The sequence below is a fragment of the Pezoporus wallicus genome, unplaced genomic scaffold (genome assembly GCF_028554395.1).
Source record: "Pezoporus wallicus isolate ANWC-B61680 ecotype Strahan unplaced genomic scaffold, APGP_CSIRO_Pwel_v1 contig_13223, whole genome shotgun sequence".
Lineage (NCBI taxonomy): Eukaryota > Metazoa > Chordata > Aves > Psittaciformes > Psittacidae > Pezoporus > Pezoporus wallicus.
In genome coordinates, this window is record NW_026638627.1 from 21,315 (window position 1) to 42,661 (window position 21,347).

Sequence of the window (21,347 nt, forward strand, 5' to 3'; positions counted from 1 at the left end):
CGCTTAAGTTGCAAGAGCAGCTCAAGTTTCTATTTCCCATTCAAACAGACACCTACCAGGTATTGCCATTCCAGAAGTGGAAAAACAGTGTGGTTTACAAGTGCTGTTATTGACAGTTACAAGCCATGTACCCTAACAGTCCACATGCTGAGCTGGGATTAAGATTGGTTTTTAGCACTCTCAAGTGACTCTTAAATGGCACTGTAAGACTCTTGCTTATGAAATATCAGTATTGGTGCTCTTGATGAGAATTTGAGTTCAACTGGACACTTACTGCAGATTACTCGCCCAGCTCAAAACTGTCAAGAACACAGAGAATGTAATTTTTGGCAGAATCACATACTGGTTTAGACTGTCAGTTTAAAGCCATTCCCCCTTGTCCTGTCCCTACAGGCCTGTCTCAAAAACCCCTCTCCAGGTTTTTTGTAGCCCCTTTAGGCACTGGAAGCTGCCCTAAGGTCTCCCTGGAGCCTCCTCTTCTCCAGACCAGACAAGCCCAGCTCTCTCAGCCTGAATGCAGCATGAACAAGGTTAGGTACAGGAATATTGTATAGCAGAGGTTTATCTGAGACCTGAAGCCAAACTGAGTGATACAAACTTCTTTTGTCAATGCAATGGGTTGGAAATTTATGTTGTATCTTCTTAGTATTAATTTTCTCGGTTTTGTTAAAAAAAAAAAAAGGGGGCAAAAGAGGGGGTTTACCTTGGCAGAACTGTGTGGAATTCTTCTGTCCTCCCCCAGGCTGCAACACTCATGCCTGGGATATAAACAGCCCTTCATTTTGCAGAAGACACAGCTTGAAAATGCAGAAGCTGGATCCTCCCATGTGAATCAGACCAGAGAAAGTCATCCTATGTGAAAGATTTTATTGTTACGTGCTCCCCATACAACAAACAGTGTCAGTCAGTAGTGTACATTTGACAGAAAGAGAAATTAGCTTGGTAGAAAAGAAATCCAAGAGGTACAAGGATTATCTACACCCACACTGTGTACGAGTAAAAGACAGAGAAAAGAGAATTTGCCTTTGGGGGAATTGTAAAGAAACAGAAACATTTCTGTTTCTGTTTGAGGCTCTGCACCATCTGCTTAAAGCTGATTTCTTGGCCCTTCAAAAGGCCTGTGGAAAGGCAGCAGCAGCTCTGTAGGGGTGTCAGTACTTTGGTAGGTTAGATGGCATACTGCACGATGCACGCTATGACCCTGGGCTTCCGCCAACAGCATCAACCTACCGATACTCTCCTTTACTTTGAAAGTCTTCATCCTTAATTTTCCACAATTTTCATCCTTATTGCTTCCTGGCAACTCTGCATAATCACTACTGATGTTTCTATAATGTCATCTCTGGGGTCCCGATCTACTTGATAGCATTTTAGGGGGACATACTCATTGGCATTTTAAATGGGTGGAACATGAGGGCTCTTTATGGGGAAGCAAAAATTGCACATGAAACTTTAATAACCTGTTCAGAAATTAAAGATGCTTGGAATAAAAAAGCTGTCATAAGACTTACTTATTTTTAAAGCAGAAGATCAACAATATCTCTACAGTAGTTTAGTTAGCTTAAATTTCTGTTCTATCCATATGACATAAGATGTACACATGGCTAATTACACATCTCTATTTTATCTTAGCAAAAAAGAATAGGCAATTGCCCTTAGTGTAAATATTTAGTACATAAAATACTATCAAGAAATCCACTTTTAATAAATATCTTTAGTTCTCAATCCTATATACAAGTACTTTACAGCAACACACAAGAGAGAGTGTGATTGGGTGGACTGTGAACAAGATGGGTATTGACATAAAGTACTAGCACGTTCTTGCAGTCAGATGCATTGTGGTTGTGGAGCTTTGAGGTGAACCCTACTGAAAAATAAATACCTCTCTCACCTTGAAATCAATGCTTCCAGTTGGAAAAACAGTAATAAATCTGATTTCTTCTCACAGCTATTTTTTGCTAGTGCCTATTCTAGCTCTGTGATGCTTTTTCAGCTTCAGAAATTACAAAGAGATCAGCTGGAGAACAGAACTCATGTTTGACTGGTGAACACCACAGTACTTACAGTATTTACATGGCTTCTTCCTACTCCAGTCCGACCCCTTCAGGAAAGGGAGACCTACAGGACAGCACCACTGCCCTGACACCGAGGCGATGCCAGCTCAGTGCTCATCTCACAGGCACATAAAATGCTTTTTCCAACCTGTGACTGGAATTACACTAAAGTTTCTAAACCTACTTTTCATGGGCTAGAAGTAAACCTTTAGGTTCACGCATTTTCCCCAGTTTCAAAAGAAAGCATCACACTGTTCGTAAACACCTTTTCCTAGTGTCAGGAGATATAATTAATCTGAAAAAGGAACTCCTCCTTTCATGACAATGCTGCTTTACACATCAGCTCCTGGAATGGCAATAAGGCAGCACTCAGTGGCAGGCACCTAGCACTTGTCTAGAATGCAACATAGATCAACAGTTGTCTGACCGCACAAACCTCTTAAAAATAATACTGCTTTTCTGTAATATACAGGATTTACACAACGGTGCAAAGTTGCTCGTACAAGATCTGTCCCTACAGATAAATTAGCAAAACAAGTCTTACAGATTCCCTTGTTCCATTGCAAAAGTATTTTGTAGAGTGTAAACATCTGGTACCTCTTGTGGTAGGGCCTTTTCTATATGGGAGTGTTTAGAACCCTGAGGTCAGGGCTGCTTTTCTGTACTAGAGCTTGACTGATGCTCTCAGCAACATCTGCTCACCACGAGAAGTATCCTTTGGTGCATTCCTCCAATGTGTTCAAGCCAGCCAGGTAATGCAGGATGGGAGAAGGACAGGAGGAGCAACTAGAAAGTGAACCAGCACTTCTCGTTCTTTGTATTTACAAGGAAAATGAGTTGATGACCTGCAGTGTCTTGCTTGTGGAAAGCAGCATGCACCATAGTGTCTAGAAGTAAGGAAATGAAACCCAAAGCACCGAACCAAGCGCCTTTCCAATGCTATCCTTCTGAGGCATTCAGATTCATCGTTCCACAGTGGAGGACCTTGAAGGCCATCTTTTCTCAATATGCTTTGCACTCTTCCTTGAGGTTCTTGATAGAGAAGGAGCCCCTGCTATGGTGTTATTAGCTGCCACAGCAGGAATGGCTGCTGCCAACCCAAGGGCATGGTGAGGACTGAGACTGCTGCTGTTGGCAGGTGACTGGTGCAGCAAAGCCAACAGCCTAGAAGTCTTCTTTGCTGGAGGGACTTTCCATTGCGGGAACTCAGCCCCACTGGGCTTGGTGTTGGATGGGGAGATGTGTGGATTGGCATCTTTGTCTCCAGAAGGAAGCCTGCCCAAATTGCTTCTTCCAGACAGGAACTGTGCGTGGTGGGGCACTACCAACGTTGGCATCATCAACGCCCCAGGCAGGTGGCCCTGATCAAATGTTGCTTCCTCTTCAGCTGCAGCAACTTCAGTGAGGATTGGTGGTGGGAGGGTGCTGCTGCGTTTACCACAGGACTCACAGCACAGCTTGTTGTAGCCAGGGATGGAACAGTATCGTGCAAGCACCTCCATCTGACAGAAGATGGATTTGTCTCCCAGGCAAGGCTCATCTGCAAAACAAATGTCATGTTGATGGCAGATCTAGTGAAGGGCACTAAAATGCTCCAACAGCATGTTTCACAAATGATAGTCTGCTCTAAATAGACAATCTGAGATGCTTCATGCCCTGAACCACCCTCAAAAATAACCCTAGTTTGGAACCAAAGAAATTGGTCATCACTTGGAAAACATCAGGTTCCGCACAGATCCGAAGCGAAGAGTTGTGGAAAGGCATATTATATTTGGGCTACAGACAATTTCCAGTGCTGACCTACTAGTTCCCACATACCAGGCCAGATACAGTTCTACCCACCCCCAGGTCACCTCTAGCCTTAGAACATACCTAGCAATAGCATTCAAAACAATTAAATCATCCCCTAAAGAAGTAAATCCCAAGAAGTATCTCTCAAAGATGCCTTTTAGATGATGTCTTAAAATGTCATAGTTGGATAAAGCTTTGTTTGCATAGTCTGAGTTTTTCAGTGACTGGAGAAGCGAAGGAAAGATCTTAACAGATAGGGGAGATGCACGATGCCTTGAAGTTAAGTGTATGGCATTGCTTTCAGTCAGGGAAAAGATCTTTCATAGGTCCAAGATCTGTCAGAGATCCCCAAAATGTCAACATTCCTTTAGGCATTTGCTGGACACTTGTTCCACAAATGGAGAAAAGTACCAAGGTACAGTCAGTCCATACACAGTCAGTACCCCATACTCTGGGCAGTTTGGTATTCTGTATGGGAATGTGAGCTGAAATTTAAACTTCACTCTCATTTCACAGAAAACAAGTCCAATTCTCAGTATCTGAGCAGAGCTGTGTCGCAGCATGGAGGAACGTGGAAGGTTGGCTCTGGGCATTTGAAATGAGCTGCATATTTTACAATTAGGACGTTTAATGCTTCCTTTTTATTCTCCTTCTTGACGCTAACTCATCCTACTGCTCATTTAGGCTGTTATTTATCGATGCAGTTCGGAATACTGTGCACCTTGGCAGCATGAATGCCCAACTGAGTGATGGAGGAAGGCCTCTCAGAAGGCCACCTTGTCCAGGCCTGCAGCAGGGTCAACACCAAACAGAAGAGCATCTTCCTGTTTTAAAATCAGTAATTCCCTTCCCACAGACCTCTCCAAGGACCCTCAAACAGGCTATGTGCTGCAGTGTCAGGTTTTACCCAAACATGTCTCCCTGTGAGAGACCAGAAAAGAGCTTCCACTAGCAGAGTTTTTCCCAGATAACACGGCTGGCTTGAAATGCTGTTGATGGATTTCACTTACAATAGAGTATGCAAAATTCTAATGTGGAAAGCCAAAAGTTAACCCCAGCTATTGAGAAAGTCTGTTCCAAGTTTGCTTCCATTCACTGTTAGCAGTTACGTAGTCAACATCTCACTGAGCCACAGATGGCATGTGACACCGCTTATTCAGCTCTGAAATGAAATTTGCTTTCTGTACTGTGGTATTTTGTCACCTGTGTACAGATGCTGCCTCACACATATCAACACTATGTGAGGCGACCAAGTTTTCCTGTTTTCCCATATTAACTGGAGCCCAACCTCTCCATCAGCATCAATCAGTTTTAATACCACCGAACTCAGTCGAATTCTACACATACATCACTGGGGTTGTAGGATCTTCTTTAGAAATAGCAAATTATATGACTGGCAAGTCATATAAAAATTACCCTTGCTTCTAACCTTGATGTGCTTCCTTGGATAGATGTTTGGTGGTTCTTGCAAGCTTAGCATTAAATCCACAGCTTTGCACAGGGACATACTCATTGTTGACAATTTTCAGCAGGAATTTCACTTGAATAATACAAAGGCAGGGACACCTTTCACTAGAGCAGGTTGCTCCAAGCCCTGTCCAACCTGGCCTTGAACTCTGGACAGGGATGGGGCAGCCACAGCTTCTCTGGGCAACCTGTGCCAGGGCCTCATCACCTGCAAGAGGAAGAACTTCTTCCTTACATCTAAACTAAATTTCTCCTCTGCTACTTTAAAGCCATTCCCCTTGTCCTGTCCCTACACGCCCTTGTCAAAAGTTCTGACAACACTTAAAGTCAGATTTTTCACTGGGAAAACCAGGGGTCTGAATCTTGTACTTGTTTAGTCACAGGGAGTGGTTTGCTCCCACCTAGCGGGTAAAACATTCTATAACTCTTTAGAATTGTTTTCTGCCTGAGTTCTTTCACTGGCAGAAAACAAGAGCAAAAGCAGACACCTTGACCAGACTTAGGGAAACAGTTAGAATCACTCTTTGGGAAAGCACGTTGCACCTTCAAAGAATCCTTACTCTATTTTTTAATACCAGCTAGTGATGACTACCATGAGGGATTTAAAAACCAACTAACCCCCAAATCTCAGACAGTCAAAGGAAGAAAGGTTTGGTTGTCATCAAAAGCTTAAAAATCTGTTCAGAAAACACTACGAGAACAATGTAATGAGATTCCCAGGAACCTTATCAGTGCTCTGTGCTTCCGTTTTTATGAAGGTTTTTTTTTTCATTTCCCCAATTGGTGGCTTGCAAAACTTATCCTGGGATTTAGATGTCAAGCAGGGTTTAATTTGGATTGACCTTCACCAACATTTCAGCCCATGCACCTCGGGCTGATGTGTTTGACCCCCTATTTTATCATCTTTACAAAACAAGTGTGTGAGAAGCACAGGACACCTGCAGCTACTGTATCAGTAATGTGCTGGACTAAACAACAGGGAGCCTTTAGCTGGAGAAAAAGTGGGATAATTTCCAACAAAGGATGCTTAGCATCTCTACCCAGCACTGTGCTCTCTTGACAGGCTGCATTGAGGCAGGAATGTCTGTGACCCTCATCCTATAAAACTGCTACCCACCACCCATAAAATACCCACAATCATTTTGAGACATTCTCTTACCATTACAGGGAGCGAGTTTACAAACCCTCACTGCTTCTGGCTTTTCTCCATTGCACTGATCACCGGCACGGCATATGACCTGCCGGCTCTCAGTTCCCTCCCCACAGGTCACGGAACACTATGGAACACAAGACAAGACAGGATATTGAGCTTTCACAGCCATGTGCAAAAATTCATGTGTCTGAAATAGCCCAAGGTTGGCTTTCAGGTCAGGCTGCACATTCCAGAAATTGGTTTTGAAAGGAGACTTGGGTGAAGGCTGACATGATGAAGAAGAAGGCAAAAGAGGATGATTTTTCCTTTGGTTCTTGCTTTCTGTAATGTTAAATTTATTATTAGAGCATACTATGAATTTTCCTACTTTTTCTTCCTCTAAACCAATCCCTGATCTTGACAACACAAGGTAAAGAGAATACAAAGGGCAGAGAAACTCAGTGTTCACTGAGTTAGCTGTAGGGTTCAGCTGTTTGCTCTGAAGTCATTACAACAATAGCAACACTTGCAGAAACTCTGATTCCAGAACAGCCGAAGTGAGTAAAAAATGCTATGTGACCCACAGAAGAAGGGAAGTGAGAAGTAGGCAACTTGAGAAAAACAAGCATACTTCCAACATTCCTTTTGCAGGACTGTGTATCTGACGATACACGGAGTGTTTTGGGTTGAAAGGGACCTTAAAGCTCATCCAGTTCCAAGCCCCTGCCACAGGCAGGAACACCTTTCACTAGATCAGGTTGCTCCAAGCCTCGTCCAACCTGGCCTTGAACACAGCCAGGGATGGGGCAGCCACAGCTTCTCTGGGCAACCTGTGCCAGGACCCCACCACCCTCACAGGGAAGAACTTCTTCCTAAGATCTCATCTCAATCTCCCCTCTGTCAGGCTAAAGCCATTCCCCCTGTGTCCTGTCCCTGCAGGCCCTTGCCCAAAGCCCCTCTCCAGGTTTCTTGTAGCCTCTTTAGGCACTGGAAGCTGCTCTACGGTCTACCTGGAACCTTCTCTTCTTAATTCTGAACAAGCCCATCTCTCTCAGCCTGTTTCCAGAGCTGAGGTGCTCCAGCCCTCACAGCATCTCTGTTGCCTCCTCTGGACTTGATCCAACAGCTCCATGTCCCCCTTGTGTTCCTGCCCCAGGGCTGGATGCAGGGCTGCAGTGGGGGGTCTCCCCAGAACACAGTAGAGGGGGAGAATCCCCTCCCTTGACCTGCTTCTCACACTGCTGGGGATGCAGCCGAGGACATGGTTGACTATTGTGAATGTTTTCCTTGCTGGTTTCTGGAGAAGTCTGGAGAGCTATAGAAGCCCATGAAGCTCAAAGGCATTATCTGCTGCAAATTTCCATGTTTTTGGAAGCTGTCTGGCACAGACCTGACTTGGGAGGGATGGGATGTTCACCCAGGTGTGAGGCCCGCTCATGGCTCACATACCTCAGACCAGGGTCCAGCCTTCCACTGTGCAGGGCATGGTACACGGTTGCATGGCCGGCGGCTCTCAGGGCGGTCTCCACTGCAGTACTTGGAATGGATGGAGCGGTTCACACCATCATGAAGGGGCTGGATGCAGCGCACTGTACGGAGCTGGTACCCAGAATTCCCACAGCTTTTGGTGCAGTGCTCCCACTCATCTGCTGCCCAGCTGGGAAGAAACAAGGAAGAAGATGCCACAACAAACTGCTGCCAGGTTGGGCAGCCATTAGTACACAATATTTTTGAGATGAAACCATTCAATAAGATAAATAACCTTTCTTCCATAGAAAAAACCAACCATAATGCAACTCCAGCCTAGAAAGCTATCAGCGTCCTACCTACCCGATTTGGCCTGGGTCACCTTCCGACTGCAAAGCGCAACCATTTCTATCCTTAAGTACTTACTTAAGGCATACTTACAGAGGCTGGGTGCATTCCTGCAGGTTGCACATTCTACGGATGGGCTTGGGCTTTTTGCTGGCTTCACAGAAGCTGCGATGAACCATTTTGTTATCGCTTTTCCTGCGACACCCGTATTTGGTGTACTGAAACCCTGAAAATAGTTCAGAAAAAAAAATTAGGAAAAACAGGTCCTCATTAGAATTTACGGCTTAAATATCAGTTTCTGGACAACTGATAACATGACACTGCAACAGGTCTTTAAGGCCAGAAGGGACAGTTATGACCCCTTAGAGAAACCTCTGCACTACACACAAATCACACTACAGCAGGGGAGAAATTACCTCCTTAACATCAAGCAGTGGGTCACCAGCTAACATGGGAATGAACCAGAGTCTCCTTTTAGTACTTTCGCTACCACAACACATCATCTGTTCAACACAGCACTGCACCAGCTACTAAGGAGAAAAATGACTGCTACCACTGAACCCAGGACATGTATGCAAGAATTAAAGTTATTTTGACATTTGCATTCCCTATTCTTTACCCAAGAGTAATGTACATGCCATAACTAAAGTGAATCCTCAGTAGCATGAATGTCTGAGTCTGTACTTCCACAACAGATTTGGGTATTGAATTTAAACACCTAAGAAAGACTTTTTCTTCCTAGACTGCAAATGTGACACACTGAATTATCAGCTATGTAATAAGATATTTTAAGCTGGGGCATGCAAAATAACAAACTACTTTTAAAGAAATGGAAGGCCAAGAGTTGTAAATTATTTGCTTCCCCCACCTTTTACTTTTCCGCTTTGGGTAACTGGTCATTCATGACCAGAAGGTGCTAAACCATCTGTTTACCTCCACCACAGGGTTTGGAGCACTGTGACCAACTCTTCAATGCCCACTCAAAAGTATCTTCTTCCTGAAGGACGTTGTTGCTGTTGATAGTTGGTACCGAGTCCTCATGAATGATGTACTTGTAAGTCAGGCTGGATCTTGTGTCATTCTCCCGAGGAATGATCTATTAATAACCAAAAGTAAACAGTGGTACAAAACCAGAGCTATTATTTATTCCTCTGCAAAATAAAGAAAGCGAGGCCTGGCTTTTTTGGGAAACATGAAAACTGCTAGTTAACTCACCGGGGAAGCGAAATTGGGGTTTGTCTTGACAGTTAGAACTAACAAAAGTAAGATCAACATAGAGCCATTTAAAACGAGACAAATTTCTAGGCTAGAGTTCTAAGCTGGTCAAGTGGGAGAGCATTATCCAGGATGAAAGGAAGGCCACAAAAATGATCCAAGGGCTGGAGCACCTCAGCTCTGAAGGCAGATTGAGAGAGCTGGGTTTCTTCAGCCTAGAGAAGAGTAGGCACCAGGGAGACCCTAGAGCAGTTTCCAGTGCCTAAAGAGGCTACAAGAAACCTGGACAGGGGCTTTGGACAACGGCTTGCAGGGACAGGACTAGGGGGAATGGCTTTAACCTAACAGAGGGGAAATCGAGATGAGACCTGTGGAAGAGGTTGTTCTCTGTGAGGGTGGTGAGGCCCTGGCACAGGTTGCCCAGAGAAGCTGTGGCTGCCCCATCCCTGGCAGTGTTCAAGGGCAGGCTGGACAGGTCTTGGAGCAACTTGGTCTAGTGGAAGGTGCCCCTGCCTGTGGCAGGGGTTTGGAACTGGATGAGCTTTAAGGTCCCTTCCAACCCAAACCCTTCTGTGATTTTATGATTCTGTGAAAGGGTGGTGTAGCCCCATCATTATCTGACAACAGAGCAGGGCTGGTCTCAGAGAGGGTTTGACATGCAAAGTCCTTTTTCAGTCCACTGAAAGCATCCCAGTGATGTCCAACAATGCAATATGTTTGGCTGCTGCTGGCATGCTACCACTGCACGAACAGGCAGCAGTTTAGATGAGGGTAACAACTCATGGGAAAAGGCTTCAGGGTATTAGCCACCTCCTTGCATGCACTCTTCAGGAAGTCATCAGAGATTTGTCTCAGCACAAACTCCATGCTGGCCACCCACTCTTTATAGAAGACAAACCCACCATATTCTCACTCTGTAATATGTAACCTACCAGCACAACCACCGCATCATGCAAGGGCCCATCAGTGTGGAGAGTCTCAATGTCATCTTCAATGTTGTACTCCCACTCTACACCCAGGTCGATGAAAGATCGGGATCTGGCCTCCTCCCCTTTCCCGTTCAGAATGTAGTGTCCTGTAGCCTGGTTCTTAATTGCTAAAAGGATTGAAAACAGGGCAAGTCATGCCTCCCAAACAAGTCATCATGGGCCCTTATGTGAAGCTTGACAGGAGATATTACAGCAGGACTTGTGCAAAAAAACACCAATGTGCTAGCAAGCCAGGTCTGGACTTTGAGCAAGCTGGTCTAGTGGAAGGTGTCCTTGCCTGTGGCAGGGGGACAGGAACTAGATAAGCTTTAAGGTCCCTTCCAACCCAAACCACTCAGTAATTCTATGAACTGCTATAGATGTCCTGGCTCAGAGAAAGGCCCTCCAAGGCTGTCTCATGCAGCCTTCAAATCCCAGTTTGATGACAGATGTTTTTGTGTGTTTGCTTCAATTCTGTATTTCCTTATCCACGTGAATTAGACACAGATCTAGAGCTAGAGCTAGACTGAAGCACCTCTTCCCATGTAATGTTCACATTTCCCATACTAGCTTAGCTCCTGAGAAGCATGGGTAGTAGCAAGGAACTCAGGTCAAATCTTCACGATCACCTGCCTTCCTTATTTGCCCAAGACCAAAATCAGTATTACCCGCAATGTGCAGTAGTATAACAGACACTCAGCAGACTCCAAGTACATTTCTTATTTTCCTCAGTTTATGAAAATGACAGCTTCATCATGTTGTAGTTTCTTTTGCATACATATATGTGTACCAGATGCTAAAATCAGTAAGTAAAGAGCCGAGGCATTGGAACTGCTGGGAAACTATGTGGTTTTGGTTCCTAGACCACACCTTGAAAATTAGGTAGTGTGGGGATGATGATGATAATGATTAGTAGTAGTAGTAGTGTTATGCTCCAATCAGAAGCCAATACATAAGATATGTGAAAGACAGACTCTTATTTTTTCTTTTGTACAATTCTTACCAATGCATCATAAAACATGAGAAGACAAACTATGCAGAAATCTTACAAGTTCCTATGATTATCGTAATCCAAATGCAGGAGCTGTGAGTACCTGGTGAATAGCTTCACGAAGCCACTTACTGCCAAAGCAAAGCTATGCTTCTCTGAAAGTTACTATCAGGCTATGCTTGGTCCAAAATGCTGCACTTGGATCTCAACATCAAAATTTCTTTATTTTTCTTTTTTTTTTATTTTCCCTCTTTTCTTTTCTATTCTTAATTATTTTTAGTTACTAATCCAACTCTGCCTGAAGGGTTTACAAAAGACATTGCCCTAGCACATGGACAGCTGATTAAAAGACCATTACCATGGAAGATCTCACTCTTCTCCCTTAAGAATTAGGAAATGGTAAGTAGTAAGATACAAACTGATTGACAACACTATGAACCATCCTACGTGAGAAAAAAATAAATAAATGGACTGCAAATATAGCACAAGTTCCTCAATCTTCATTCCATTAAACCAGCTGTTGCTTACAATCTGCAGCAAATAAGAATAATTACAGATATCAAATTTGATTCACATATCAGTAAACAGAACTTTTACCCTGGAAGTGCCCATTTAAATGTGAGTGATGACAACCTTTTGTTAGTAAACATGAAAACTGGGACCAGTTTAATATTTCAAAGGATTCAAATGACAGGTAAATTTTTGCTTGCTGAGCTGATGCTGTAGAATGCAGTCCTTAACATGCAATTCTGAGTGTATGTATTTACCCAGAATACTTGAATCTGATTATCTCATTGCTCAAGCTCTTCTGTATGACTGCCCTGTGCTTCTCATCATGCCTCAAAGCCAACCCTGAGGAGACAAACACTTACCAAGAAAATGAGGAGAAGCCTCGTCTTCTTGGATAAACACATGTCGAGCACCGGGAGGGATGTCAAACATCTTTAGGTACCCTTTGGCATGTGTAGTAGTCAATGGAGAAAGCAGAGACGGAAAGAAAAAGTGACAGCTATGGTTAGGAGTGTGCTACGTGACCCAGATTCTACTTGCAGAAGAGGGCATCCATCACCAAATGAGAAGCAGTGTCAGAAAGAAACAGAGCAAATAGTTTTGTAACCTGTTTGGCAGGACTTCCTTGTGTTTTTTCTCTTTCAGAGGGAGAAACCAGTTACAAATCTATTTGTCACTTGACCAGCTACACTGCTATAGGCTGTGTCAACCAACAAGTTAGGCAAAAATGTTTCCTATGCTTTCTCAGCACACAAGGTGAAAAACACAAGTCCTCCTGTTTATTTTTTCCAAATCACTCATCAGCCAGGCTGTTAGAGTGGAATTGACTTACTGACATATTATTAGATGTTAATGTCTGAAGTGTGTCTGCTTACTTCTGAGACATCAAAGAGTGGAGGGAGGAGGGTGTAGCATGAAGGGTGTTGCCCATACACATCAGAAAAGGCTCGTCTCTATGGAAGCCAACACAAGTTATTTACAACTGTGAATGTAAAATTGTCCTGGGTTCAGCAGTAGCAGTCATTTTTCTCCTTCTTAGTAGCTGGTGCAGTGCTGTGTTTTTGATTCTCAGCCTGAGAACAATGCTGATAACACTGATGTTTTTAGTTGGTACTCAGTAATGCTTACTCTGATCAAGGACTTTCTGAGTCTCATGCTCTGCCAGGGAGGAGGGGCACAGGAAGCCGGGAGGAAGCAGAGACAGGACACCTGACCCAAACTAGCCAAAGAGGCATTCCATACCACAGCACATCATGCCCGCTGTATAAACTGGGGGCAGTTACCTGGAAGGGTTAGATGGGTATCGGTCAGCGGGTGGTGAGCGGTTGTATTCTCTTCCCTTATTATTTCCCTTATCATCATTATTATTATTGGTGGCAGCAGTAGTGGTCTGTGTTATACCTTAGTTACTGGACTGTTCTTATCTCAACCCATGGGAGTTACATTCTTTTGATTCTCCTCCCTATCCCTCTGGGAGTGGCAGGGAGGAAAAAGTGGGGGAGTGAGCGAGCGGCTGTGTGGTTCTAGGTTGCCGGCTGAGCTTAAACCACAACAAAAATGCATCAATTACTTTGCTGATTCTTTAAGTGAATTCAACTCTCTACAGCTAAAAGTAAAAAGCTGTTCCCAAAGAACATGATCCTTATTTCAAATTACAATGATTCGTCAGTCCAAACCATTGGTAATTAGTATAACATTAAATACTGTCATTAGGAAAACTAAAATCTCTCCTAGGGATATGTCAAAAGGTACTGCTACATCAAGTTTTACTCAAGAGCATCACAAGCACTCTCAGTGCACAGCATTTTAATAGTTCTATTATTTTCTCTTTACCAAATGCAGATTTAATGGTGATAAATCTCTGCAGATCCCTTTTTTAAGAGCTGAGCAAATTTCTCTTCTGTTTTTTACTCTGCTCCATTTCATACTGGGGATCTTGAGACTAGTGAATACACTGGTAGCTTGTTGTGCACCTGTCATACTACAGCTCCTTGGAAGATCTAAGTGACAAAAAGGAAGAGCTAGGAAAATGTAAAATCATGCTCTTGGCTGATGAGTGACTGTGCAAACAGCACATGCCAATCTTTTCACTGATCATCCTTTAAGCATATGAAACATAAAGCTTTTGCCTGATTTGGTGTTATCTGTCAGTGTCAGAACAGAGATGTGAACTGCAGCAAGAACTCGAGTTGCCATGGATGCCTCTCATCCTACAAGCCTTTTAAACTTACTCAGCATGTTTTTATACTCTTGTTTCAGAGAGGGAAATACTGCGAGCTCCTTTAGGCAATGTAAATGCTCCTCTTGTCTTCCCTTAAACAGAATGCCTGTAATTAGTGCTATGGGAGCCAAGGCTTGTGGTTTCATTGACTATGTTTCTCAGCCAGATGGTCTTTCCAAGTGTAAAGTATAAGTGACATTGTGTATTCAAATGAGTTTTTAGCAGAACTAGACACATCCAGCAAACATTAATAGTCAATGAAGGCCAGACCAGTCAAAATTCAGGTAGGTGATTTTAAGTTGGATACTTGCAGATTTCATTTTCCAGAAACTTGAATTCTTTTTGGCACCTCTTGCTTAAATGTTTTCCTGTTGGAAGAGGTCAATTAGTCTTTTTTAACGACTAGATTGCCAAAGTTATGGTAAAACAATAAACATTTCATAAACACTATCACTTCCATAATAATTTGCAACTAAGTGGCTGATTAACAGCACTCTGCCCTGAATGATCTCCTAGCTGTTTTAGTCTTGAGCCTCACTATGAGGCATAAGTTACACTCTTAAGTGCGTAACTCCCCAAGTCTGAATAATTCTTGCATTATTCTGTGTCCAGTCCACCAGCCTCCAGGGAATTATCCTTTTCTGAAAGGCTCTCTGCTGTAATTTTATAAGTACAATCAGTAAATCTGAACATTACAATCAGTATTTTTTTCCAATTGGTTTGTAATAATTAATAAGAATTTCAGCAGCATATTTTATGTATTTCATTTCCAGTTGCACACTAACTTATCTTGGTCCAAGTTTAATTTAGCTGCTTGCTGTCTAAATTTAATTATTAATGCTTCACGGCAGCAATTAACCAACATCTAAACCATTAATGCAGATACTGGTGTTATCTTGTCCTTAGCCTTTCTCTCCTGTCTCCTGAAATACCTGCTCCCAGCCATACAGAAGATACATTTCCCTGAGTAGCTTCCTTAGACTGGAAAACAATAAAAAGCAATACAGGAAAGCCTTAAAATAGAAATATTCACAACAAAATGTTTCCTTTAGTCCTCCTACAGACAGAGGCTGTAGCGTCAGATGATGTTTTCTGCATTTCACTGCTCATTATTGTTTAGCAAAAATCTGTGTATCCTCACTCATCACAAACATGGTCTAGTTGGGCTTCAAAACTTCAAAAGAAGAACTAAACATGCTCTGCATGGTGAGTATTTCTCCATACACTGAGACTGATGAAGCTTTCTCCTAACAGTTCCTTTAAAGGACAGAAATACTGTCCTGTCATTTTAAAGACAGCATTTCTTTATCAGGGACTAAGCTGGTTTTGCACATCAGCTTACAGCTTGCGTTTTGCTACCTAAAAGCAGGTCTGCAAAGACAGTAAGTATGACAGACACATCAAAACTGTATCCAGATGCAGGAAAAGGCTATTCCTACCAAGCTTTTTGGGAGTGCGGGTGAAAGTTCTCTTCACAGTCCGGCAATGAGAATTATCCCCACCGCAGACGCCGCACTTATCTTCAACCTTATTGGAACCAATTTCCTTGTCACAACCCACTTTCTGCAGAAGGAAGAGCAAAAAAACCACAAAAAAATCAAAGAAGGTTTTGTCACTGGTTGTCAGTTTTAGCTATGGTGGGAAGCAATCCCAAAATTAATGCAAAGAGGGAATTAACCACCCAGCGCTGATCTATTTTATTTAAACACCAATTACTTGCAAATCTAGTGCTGGATAATGGGTTTCATGTGATAAACAGGAGGTGACTATTGCTTTATATTCACTATCCATCAAGATTAAGATGTGAAAGACAAAAGAATAGACACAATTCTTTTCTGACATGAAACAAAGCGTGAAAAAAAGGGAAAGGAAGTGATCAGTTGAAGAAAAGTGGAGTGTTTCCATGGACCAGGTCTGTGCCATTGCTCTAGTTTAATTAAAATCTCAAGGCCTAATGAGGAATATGATGCTGCAAATACTTAATTCAGAAACATTAGCAAGGTTTATCTCTGCACACTGAGCTGTTGTGATTGATTCTACCCACTGTGTGCCACAGCCCAGCTCCAACTCAGGGATGACCTTGGGAAGCATCACTCACCACACATTCTCCACGAACACAAATGCTGTAGGGATCTTTATAGGAACAGCGAGTCCCATCGTGTGCCAACTGTTTCATATAGGCAACACCTCCAGTTTCTTTGGACTGGCAGTACAGGTGGCATCTCTTATTAGCTGTGTAGCAAGGAAAGGGAAGGAACTGCATAAACTAAGAGCAATCTAGATGTACTTCAGAAAAATATTCCACTCAAGGAGTGAAGAGAATTTAAGAGAGCTGGAAAGGACCTTTAGTAGACAACTGTAGGGAAAAAAGCAGCTGAGAATTATATGCTACCACTTCGAGATGCTATTCCCACAGAAATCAGTGCCCTTAGAAAAACACTCTTAATACTTTCATCAGCTGCTATCAAATGTTGACACATTGCACTCAAGTGCAAGATGAAGAGTTGTACTGAAGAGAGGGTAAGAGACCCAACCAGCAGCTTTCCAAGCTTTGCCCCAGTGGCAGAGAGCTGGATCTGGGCAGTGCAGCATGTTGCATGCAATGGGCATCTACTAGCTAGTCCAACAGGAGCTGTGAGCTTCAAGCCTCTTGCTACACCATGTTCTCACCAAGAGCAGGATGAAAGTGAAGGGAAGCTAGTTGGCCTAAGGTGGGGAAACTACAACTGTTTCTACTCTTTCCTTATGGAGCCATCTTTTTTACATAGAATCATGGAATGGTTCGAGTTGGAAGGGAGCTTTACAGCTCATCAGTTCCAAGCCCCTGCCACAGGCAGGGACACATTCCACTAGAGCAGGTTGCTCCAAGCCCTGTCCAACCTGGCCATGAACACTGCCAGGGATGAGGCAGCCACAGCTTCTCTGGGCAACCTATGCCAGTGCCTCACCACCCTCACAGGGAAGAACTTCTGCCTAATTTCTAATCTACTTTCTGCTTTTGTTTTTCTGCTCACCTATACAAGGCTCATGCATCAATTATTTTTGTTCTCTGCGTGGCTCAGGAACAAGACTCATGGGGATGCCAGGACTTACTTGTAATCACGGCAAATAACAGAACTTACAGTCGGGGTGCTCGTATGGCAGCCAGTGGTGCTTGCTGCTCTGATACTCAAAGTGGGAATTGCGTTGCTGGCATTGCTGCGCTCTGAAGTCCTCGAAGTGCTTTGGACACTCCTCTGTATTGCAAAGTTGAAACTCAAAGTTGACCCCAGCACAATCCTCACCTCCATTAATAGGCCTGTGATGAGAAAACATTCAAAACATTCTAAAACCCTCTGGATATGAGCTCTGGGGATTTTTCTTTTGTCTTAGGTGAAACTTCATACCCTAAAAGAGACAGTCTCGCAAAAAAGGGGTGGGAAGAGACAGGAATGGGAACAGAGAAGTTACACTGTGGTGTAACCTCAGCATGTGCCCATGCATCCCCAAGGCACACACTCAAATGCACCAGTGACATGTATGCACATCTATGCTATCAATAATAGTTAATTTACAGCTAGAGGTTAACTAAGTTGGTCCTGCAGCTTGCTGAGCTCACACACCATGTACTCTTCACTCTCTTACATATCAGCTAAATCTTTGGGATGGTTTTCTGCAGTCTTTCCTCTGGAAGTTCTTGGATTCTCCCCAAATGATCCTGGCTCCCTGCAGAAAGGTCCATTTCAAGGGGCTTGAACAGAATATGAATTTGGGCAGACTCCATCCACAATGTAAATGCCATTTAAACTGCCACCTGTAATGACTGCCCCCTCACTGGACCTGCCACGAAGCCAGAGGACCTACATTGGATTGTTGCACTGGCGAGTCCTAAAGCGAACTCCAGTCCCACAGGTCCGGGAGCAGGAGCCAAATTTTGTCCAGGGTCCCCAGTTGCCATCCTGCTTCAGCTGGTTAGCGTTCTTCCACATGCAGTGACCTTTATAGCACCACTGGCAGACATCAAGCAAAGAGACGAGATAAGAAGAGAAGCAAACCCCAAATCAAACATGTAATTGCAGTGACATTTAAAGCACACAGCAGTGAGCTCATAGACTGGGAAGGGGCATCTCAGAGAATCAACTGCAAGAAGAGACTGTCTTGGGGACAGAGGGATGAGGGTCCATGTACTCTGGCCCCAAGAGTACCCTCCCTGAAGGCCTTCTGCTCCATCAATGAGCAGGCAGTGCTAATAAACCCAAGCCTGAACCCTGCCATGGGCAGGCATGTGAAGCTCAACATGTTCCACCCTCCTCAGGTCTTTGTTTTATCTGACTCTCAGTCACTACCACTTTTTGGAAGGGATTTTAGTGTTCTGAATATTAGCAGGATAAAGGTTTTGCTGAGGATTAGCTGATTTCTTTCTTTTTTCTTTTTTTTCCTCATACTGGCCAAATATCACACTTATCCAGCAGACTGGAACAGAGGGCTAGTCACTGGGCAGGATGTTGTTTTGCTGCTGGCAAGGGCACATTCAGATGGTCTGAGTGGCTCTCCTGTATCTCAGAATACATGGAGTTTGCTAAACAAACATTTATCTGAGTGTAGTTTGATAATTAAAAATAAATTAGCAGCAGAACACCCACTAATGGGCATATTAAAAGAGAAACATAAAGAACTAATCCTAAGCCTACACAAACATTTAGCCACAGGATGTCTGGACCACAGGCTTTAAGAAGTGGTCCTACAGTGACGGCATTATCTGCTACCATGGATTCATAAAGACACTTTATGTACACTTTGCAGATGAGACAAGAATAAAAAAAAAAAGATAACAAAAAGGCCACAGAAGAGGCTGAGGGTTACAGCTCAATTGGAGTTTCTATGTCCATGATTTACTTCCTCTGGCTCCACCCAGAGGATGCCAGGCAATTCCCTGTTTTCCTCTGTGCCCTTTAACCAAAATGAATGTAATTGGCTCTTTCCAGTATAAACACAGTGAAAACACCTCACTCACTTTTCCAGGGGCACATTCAGTCCCATCAAGTGGAGGTCCCTTCTTAGTCTTACAGAAATATGGGTTATCTGGATGGCTGCACCACAACTGCTTGCATGGATCAAAGGTTCGGAACTGAAATGCAGGACATTTATGAGATGAAATTCAGCATTAGATTACTAATATTCTTCAGATAAGGATTCATCCCACCCAGTCAATTCATCTCACATGCACAGCTATCGGTAAGTAGAGTATCTTCAGGGACAGAAGGGCAAACGTATCTTCAGAAAGAGAAGGGCAGTGCTTATCCCCTGCATCCTCTAGCTCTAAGCTGGTGAGAAGAGGAAAGGAGCAGACACCCAGAAATAGGAGAAAAATGAGATTTTTTTTTCCCCTTCTTCTTTGGGTTCACTACCACAAGTCTGTGTCACGTGGACTGTGCTGCCATCCACTTGATCGTTAAACCAAATGACCCATACGACTGGGTTTCACCCATAAATATCTCACTCCTCTTCCTAGATCTGTTTAAACTACTCCATTAAGTGCTCTTCAGTTATGAGAAAATGCATATACGGCAGTTTTTAACTAAGACCAAGCACCAACTTGCTGCCTGGCCTTTTGTCTTTGCAAGGACTTCCTTGGACGTACCGCTGTGCACATTTTGTAGCCAACACCAAAATCAAAGCGGCACTGTTCATCCATGGAATAATTGATGCCTGGCAGTTCAGGAAGCTTGGGCCAGTCATGTTCAAAAGGGTCATCAAGAAGACAGTCATAAGAGCTGTGGAAAGGCAGAAATAAAAATAATGAGATGCAGTGATTTGGGGGTTTTTATCAGCACAATTGAAGTACTTATTTTTAGCAAGGCAATATTAATTTTCTCCAACCTGTTTTCTGACCTGTTGACACAGGTATTGCTCTCCAAAGCACAGAAGGACTCTTTCCACTGACTTGATGGAGCTCTGAAACAGGACAGTAGCCTGAGAACAGGCCTTCTTACCTGACATCTCCTGCATTCATGGGGATGAAGCCCTGACTACACCAAGAGTATGAATGAGGCTTGCTTTCTTCTCATTCCTGTTTAACTCTGGTGCCTTAAAACAGGAATATTGGTGGGCTGGGATATTTCACTTGAAGCTCTAAGGTCTCAACCTATTACTATTTTATGCTTTATATTATGCACAGGGTTTCTTCTGTAGGAGATCTGGGTCAACCCATTACATTTTTACTCAGTTTTTACTGACAAAACCAGATATTTGCACTGGAGAAGGAAGCCTGAGTAAGAAATGGGTGAACAGGTACATACATGGAATGATACTACAATAGTGTAGATATTTGTAGGAATTCTTTTCTCCCTAATTCAGACATGTGCATACATGTCACCACCTATCTTCCACAACTTTTGTAAGCTCCTTTTCTGAATTTAGGGCTTCATCCTGACAGTTTCACAGCATAACTCCTAGAGAAATCAAAAACCCTGGGAAAACACCAGCTATCTGACATGGAGCCTCCATCACTGTCATGGAGAAGGCAACAGGCTTTGAGAGCAGCCCTATGTGAGGAAGCCTTATAGCTTTTCTAATATAGATTTGAAGGGGAAAAGCATGGAAAAGAAGATGATTAGAAGTGATGGTGATGTCTTGCTGCTGCCCCAAAGCCCAGAGCATCCTACTGGGGTGCCTTTAAAGGCAGAATCCCTCTGGGCCACCCTGGGGTATCCCATTCCTCAGTACCCCTGTGTTTATCCAAAGGAGCTCCCACAGCCAAGGGTTCCCTTTATGATGCTTGTGCCTGTTCCATCACACTGGGATGGCCTCTCCTCTCTGCTGGCTAGCAGAGGGCAGCACACTGGCTCCACATCCCAGAACTGCCAAGACTTTGATTTCCTATAGGAAAACAACTACCACCAAGTGCTGTCAGGTCCTTACTGTATGTATCTTTTGAGTTCTTGGCCGCTGCATCTGGACCAGTGGTAACGATGAAAGGCAGCCTGCACCAAGGGAGCCATCACACTCCCCATGGCTGTCTCATCCCCACATCTGTTCCCTTGCCCATCGTGCTCCATTCCCAGCCTATAACAAAGAATCAGCATCAGACCCCAGGCAGTTCCTGTTCTTCAATGTATAAAACAACTGCGAAGAGAACAGTTTCTCATGCACAAGTAATCATGCAAAATGAAATTGTTTTTTGCATTCTACATACACCACATGC

General features: G+C 43.5%; 1 protein-coding gene across 1 annotated transcript in view; it reads right to left on the bottom strand.

The window, feature by feature from the left end:
- Positions 1 to 850: 850 nt before the first annotated feature.
- ADAMTS3 (ADAM metallopeptidase with thrombospondin type 1 motif 3) overlaps positions 851 to 21,347 on the bottom strand; it is a 98,242-nt gene continuing 77,745 nt past the window's right edge. The window contains exons 9-22 of the mRNA XM_057411625.1: positions 21,065 to 21,208; positions 19,785 to 19,917; positions 19,158 to 19,271; positions 18,008 to 18,153; positions 17,287 to 17,462; positions 16,263 to 16,396; positions 15,604 to 15,727; positions 12,306 to 12,386; positions 10,407 to 10,570; positions 9,193 to 9,355; positions 8,353 to 8,485; positions 7,894 to 8,101; positions 6,472 to 6,589; positions 851 to 3,594 (exon numbers count right to left, since the gene is read on the bottom strand). Coding sequence (XP_057267608.1) covers positions 3,017 to 3,594; positions 6,472 to 6,589; positions 7,894 to 8,101; positions 8,353 to 8,485; positions 9,193 to 9,355; positions 10,407 to 10,570; positions 12,306 to 12,386; positions 15,604 to 15,727; positions 16,263 to 16,396; positions 17,287 to 17,462; positions 18,008 to 18,153; positions 19,158 to 19,271; positions 19,785 to 19,917; positions 21,065 to 21,208 — 2,416 coding nt within the window. The 3' untranslated portion in view covers positions 851 to 3,016. The remainder of the gene's footprint in view (positions 3,595 to 6,471; positions 6,590 to 7,893; positions 8,102 to 8,352; positions 8,486 to 9,192; positions 9,356 to 10,406; positions 10,571 to 12,305; positions 12,387 to 15,603; positions 15,728 to 16,262; positions 16,397 to 17,286; positions 17,463 to 18,007; positions 18,154 to 19,157; positions 19,272 to 19,784; positions 19,918 to 21,064; positions 21,209 to 21,347) is intronic.